Source organism: Rhodamnia argentea, chromosome 11 (genome assembly GCF_020921035.1).
Source record: "Rhodamnia argentea isolate NSW1041297 chromosome 11, ASM2092103v1, whole genome shotgun sequence".
Classification (NCBI taxonomy): domain Eukaryota; kingdom Viridiplantae; phylum Streptophyta; class Magnoliopsida; order Myrtales; family Myrtaceae; genus Rhodamnia; species Rhodamnia argentea.
In genome coordinates, this window is record NC_063160.1 from 8,858,060 (window position 1) to 8,863,932 (window position 5,873).

General features: G+C 42.7%; 1 protein-coding gene across 1 annotated transcript; it reads left to right on the forward strand.

Annotated features, from left to right (window-relative positions):
- The first annotated feature begins 2,451 nt into the window (after positions 1-2,451).
- On the forward strand, positions 2,452-3,468 carry LOC115746979. Its single transcript, XM_030682984.2, has one exon. It carries the CDS (start codon positions 2,452-2,454, stop codon positions 3,466-3,468), a length of 1,017 nt encoding a protein of 338 aa, XP_030538844.2.
- The last annotated feature ends 2,405 nt before the right edge of the window (positions 3,469-5,873 follow it).

The following is a 5,873-nucleotide window of genomic DNA, read 5'->3' on the forward strand; positions in this document are numbered from 1 at the left end:
TAGAGGGGGCTGTTTGTGATGGAATTGGGATTTAATTTGATCCTTGAGGCATGTTAAGGTGTGGAGTGATATGTTGAGGAAGTGTATGATCGATGATTTGGTGTTTAGGCGAAGGAATATTGATGAATTGATTGATTTTCTCTAGGCTGCTTGTTGCCCTATTCTGAAATTGTGGGAGCCGAGGTGTTTAAGGGCTAGGAAAGAAGTGTTTTGCTAATTAAGCTTAAGGTAAGAAAGTTCTTATACCTTGGCTAGAACGATTGGGCTCAATTGGGAGAATACGATGAGGATTATGCAAATTTTGGTGAGTTACGGTGATGTTGTTTGATATGTGATCTCATGTTGTGCCAATTGCTTAAAGACTCATTGAATAGGCTCGATATGTATTGATTGCCTCTTGTTTGTTGAAAATTTATGTTCTCGCATGCCTTTTATTGCTAGCTCAATGTGTGAGCTATATTTGAACTTGAAGTCATGATTATGATGAATTGCTGGCATGCTTGAGAAATTGTGGTACCATGATGCGTAAAGACGTGAGGTGGAAATGGCCAACGTCCCGATGCGTAAGTGACGCGGGACGGAAATTATGATGTATCGACATAGGCCCGAGATGATTTTGAAAACCCGAGGCGTTTTACGTGGGTTTTAACTATGAGATGGTCTGATGCGTAAGTATGCGGGCCTAGCTCGAGGCGTTTCGCTCGCGGGCTTGAATCGAATGAAGGTGGAAAGAAAGGAAGGCGTGGCTTGGTTTCGTTATGTGCACCTGTCTTAAGTAAAGTGATGAGATATATTGCCATGATTGAGTAATTGATATTTATCGTTATACATGTACTTTGTATGGTTGTTGTATGCATCACGTTACTATGCACATTGAGCTTATGTTGCTTTTACCTGAATGAACTATCGGTCTAACCTAGGGATATGACTTGCCTTATCGAGATGTAAATCTCACCCCGTCGTGGGACCTTTCTTTTTGGGATCCTAAAAATTGAAGAAGTTGCCTGTTCGATCGGGTGAACCCCAAGAAATGACTAGGTATATTAAGGAGTTTCCTGAAGGAGGAGATGTAGTATATGTTAGAAGGACGACCGTGGTTTGGGTATATGAGCCTGAAGCATCTTATAAGCCTCGTAGGTTCAAGGCATGGTTCCGTAAAGTAAACGGGGTCGTATCTGAATAGTTAATGCCCCAAGATGTGCCAGAAGGGGTTGTACCTTTTTAGTGCCACCCTACCAGGGATGAGATAGAAGTTGAAGCGCCCATTGTAGGTTCAAGGAATATACCCGAAAAAGAACCAGTGGGAGAGGAGAATATAGAAGTAATAGAGATTTCGGATTCAGAGGATGACGAGATGGATGAGGATTCAATCGAAGTGCGGTTGGAGTCTTTCTCTGAGTATGATTTTGACGAGGACGCGAGTCAAGCCGAGGACACTAGTACTTTCTAGAGTCTCCGTTGTTGGTTGACTTTGATGCTACTTTTTGTTGGAGACGGTGTTAGGTTAGGGCTTGGTGGTTTCAATTTTGGTTTGCCGTCTTGTCTCCTTGACCTCGCTTGTGTATATTGTTAGTTTTTTTTTGTATCGTTTGTATGGACTTGTATTTATTTATTTATTTGTCTTTTCTTTTTTGGATAAAGTTTTTAGTTTCCTCGCATCTCATTAAGTGGATGTATTGAGACGATGGACTGGAGTTGGGTTTATTTTCTTTCGCTTTTCGCTTGCTAGTTTCATTTCATTCGCCGTACATAAAGAGTATCCTGGGATAGTACTTACGGTGTGTTATGGATGTACGTGCCCGTAAGGGAAGCGGAGCGTTACATCCTAGTTAAGTGGTATCAGAGCAAGGTTTGCTCGATCCAAGTTGATTGAGGATCGGAGTAATAAAGAGGAATGAGATCCGGGGTGACTGGGTAGCGAGACCGTAGGAAGCGTTCACTAGAGTAAGTTAGGTAATGTATGGCATATGAGTGGCGCATGTGTTTGGCATCATGAAAATGGCATTGTTATGATGATTGAATCAACCAAGTTTTGTATTGAACATTTGCATTGAATGTGAATGCTTACTTGATGACGCGTTGATTGTTCCACTACGTTCGAAATGTGATTGTGTATCCTGGAATGTTGTACTTTTGAGATTGTCTGGGAATATTTGCTTTGAAGTGATGCTACTAGTTGTGTGGCATGGAATCCCGAGGTTGGAATGGTTGAATTAAGTTTTAATTCCGTGGTGGAATTAAAGTGTTAGAGGAAGTTTAAAGATGAGCGATCAACCTATGAGACGCAGAAGACCCAGTGTTAGGGTTTCTAGCTCGAGGCCACCCGCCACAGAGAATCCTGGAATGAGCGATGTATTGAGAGCCTTGGAACGGATTGGAAATCTGATTGTGAGATAGGCTCGGGATAGGGATGCTACCATAACTCAAGCGGTGGGCACTGCCTTAACTGCGATGAATGCAAAGATGGGTACTAATGCAGAGGGCGGTGGTAGTGGTAGCAATGGCCGGGGCGCAGGAGCAAGTAATACACAAGTTAATGTAAATGCTGGTCAAAGTGTGGGAGTTGGCAATATACCGGGTAATGTCATTACACCTCGAGACATGGGCCAATTAGTGGAACAGTTTTTGAAGTTGAGACCACCCCAGTTTAATGGAATTGGTGACCCAGAGTTAGCGCCCGGATGGATAGAGAAGCTCGAGAAAATTTTTGGAGTCCCGATATGTACAGATGAGGAGAAAGTGCTTCTAGCAGTGTACCAACCGGATGGTACGGCAAATGACCGGTGGAAGGCCACGAAAGACGGAGTATTTCCTAAAGGCACTGCTTTGAGTTGGACTACGTTCACGGAGGTCTTCAATGATAAGTATTTCTTGGAGACTGCGCGAGAAAGTAAGTTGGTGGAGTTTCGGAACTTACGTCGGGGTCATTTGATTGTTGATCAATATGAAGCAGAATTTGCAAGGTTGTCTATGTATGCACCACGTTATGTGGAGGACCCTCTAGAAAAGATGCGGAGGTTTCGAGATGGGTTACGGCCCGAACTTCGTAGTCAAATGATAGCGATGAATCTGAGAACTTATAAGGAAGTTGACGAATGGGGCCAGATGATAGAACGAGATATGAGAGAGAGGTCAACAGTATCGGGATCACGGTTCCCTGTACCGCGAGACAATCGCCAGTGGGGTAAGAGACCAATGACTAATCCTAGGCGATTTGTTCCGCTTGTGAGGAGAAATATTGGCAAACCGCCGCTTCAATCAAGCTTGAATTGTCGCTTGTGCGGAAGAAGGCATGGAAACGGAGCTTGCTCGATTAGGACGGACGCGTGCTTTAAGTGTGGGCAAGTCGGCCATCAAATGAGATTTTGCCCCAACCAAACTCAAATGGCTAGACCCCAAGGATTGAGGCCACAGACAAGACATTTAGCTGTTGCCCCGCAGAATGAAGTAGTTCGACCGCTAGCTTAGGGACGAGTTTATGCTATAGCTCGAGGTGAGGCGGAGAATACCCCTGGGGTGGTCACGGGTATGGTTTATTTATATGACCAAGTTGCTTATGCGTTATTTGATCCTGGGGCTTTGCACTCCTTTGTGTCTGCTCGATTTGCTGATATGGTCAGATTGGATTTGAAGTCTTTGAATATAACTTTGCATGTTACTACTCCGTTAAAGGATAAAGAGATAGTTTCATTAGATTGCACGAATTGTAAGATATTTATTGATGGTAGAGAGGAAAGGATAGACTTGGCGGTATTACATATATATGACTTTGATGTGATCGTTGGAATGGATTGGTTGAATAGACAAAGAGCTATATTTGATCGTGGTGAAAGAGTAATTCGTTTTTATCCGGAAGGTCGCCCTAGCTATAAGTTTAAGGGAAGTCGTGGAGGGACTTCCATTCCTTTGGTTTCGTCGTTCGAAGCGATAAAGATGTTAGATGAGGGATGCCAAGCTTATTTGGCTACGGCAGTTGATACGAAGGTCGAGGAACCGAAATTGGAAAATATAAACGTGGTGCGAGATTTTCCTGATATTTTTCCTCAAGAATTGCCGGGATTACCACCTGAACGTGAGATTGAGTTTGTAATTGAGCTAGCCCTTGGGACGGAGCCAATATCGAAGGCGCCTTATAGGATGGTGTTATCGGAGTTGAAAGAGTTAAAAGTACAGCTGTAGGAATTGCTTGACAAAAGATTCATTAGGCCTAGTGCATCCCCATGGGGAGCACCAGTGTTATTCGTGAGGAAAAAGGATGGATCCTTACGTCTATGTATAGATTACAGGCAGTTGAATCAAGTGAGTGTTAAGAATAAATATCTATTGCCAAGGATTGATGATCCGTTTGATCGGCTACAGGGAACTTCGGTGTTCTCCAAAATAGACTTGAGAATGGGATATTATCGGTTGAAGATTAAACAAGAGGATATTCCGAAAACGGCTTTCGGGACGAGATATAGGCATTATGAGTTTACGGTGATGCCTTTAGGATTGACTAATGCCCCAGCTACATTCATGGATATGATGCATCGAGTGTATAAGGAATACCTTGATCGTTTTGTTATAGTGTTTATTGATGATATTCTAATCTACTCAAGAAGTAACGAAGAACATGAAAAACACCTAAGAATTGTTTGCAGACCTTGAGGGAACACTCGCTCTATGCCAAGTTTAGTAAATGTGAGTTTTAGTTGAACAAAGTGGCATTTCTCGAACACATAATATCTAGAGAAGGAATCTCTGTGGACCCTACGAAAATCGAGGTGGTGATCAATTGGCCTCGACCAACGACAATTACCGAGGTTCGAAGTTTCCTGGGATTGGCTGGATATTATAGGTGCTTCGTGGGAAAGTTTTCATCTATAGCTATGCAGCATGGAAAGGTAGTAGCTTATGCTTCGCGACAACAAAGGCCTCACGAGTTAAATTATCCGACGCATGATTTGGAGTTAGTTGCGATTGTTTTCGCCTTGAAGATCTGGAGGCACTACTTATGTGGTGAAAATTTTTTAATTTATACGAATCACCAGAGTTTGAAATATTTGTTCTCTTAGAAAGAATTAATTATGAGACAGCGTCGATGGATGGAATTACTCAAAGACTATGATTGCGACATCTTGTACCATCCTGGGAAGGCGAATAGAGTTGCCGATGCACTCGATCGAAAGTCTAGTATGGCACATTTAATGGTCGGAGGATGGTCGATATTGGAAGGATTGAGGGACTCTGAGTTTAAATTAGAAGTAAGTCGACTAACAAGCTTGATAGCGACTTTGAGAGTTGAACCAGAAGTTCAAGAAAGAATAAAAGTTCTACAGTTCACGAGACCGAAAGTTAAGAAAATTCTTAGTTTGGATGCAACGAAGAGGAAAGATGATTTCCAAGTGACTGAGGATTGGATATTAAAATTTCGCGAACGTTTATGTGTCCCTAAGGATGAAGAGCTCAAGGAAAGAATATTGTCAGAAGCTCACGGGAGAAACTACAACATTCACCTAGGCAGCACGAAGATGTATCGGAATTTGCGTCGGTATTATTGGTGGAGCGGTTTGAAGGTGGACGTAGCCAAACATGTGGCAAAGTGTTTAACTTGCCAGCAAGTAAAAGCACAACATTGTAAGCCTAGTGGATTATTACAACCTTTGGAGATTCCGGAATGGAAATGGGAACACGTAACAATGGATTTTGTTATGGGATTACTGCAGATTCAAAGAGGACATGATTTGATTTGGGTGGTCGTGGACAGATTGACGAAGTCTGCGCACTTCATTCCGGTGAGGAAGGATTTTGCAATGGATAAATATGCGGAGTTGTATATGCGGTATATTGTACGGTTGCATGGTGTGCCTATAACAATTACCTTGAATCGAGAT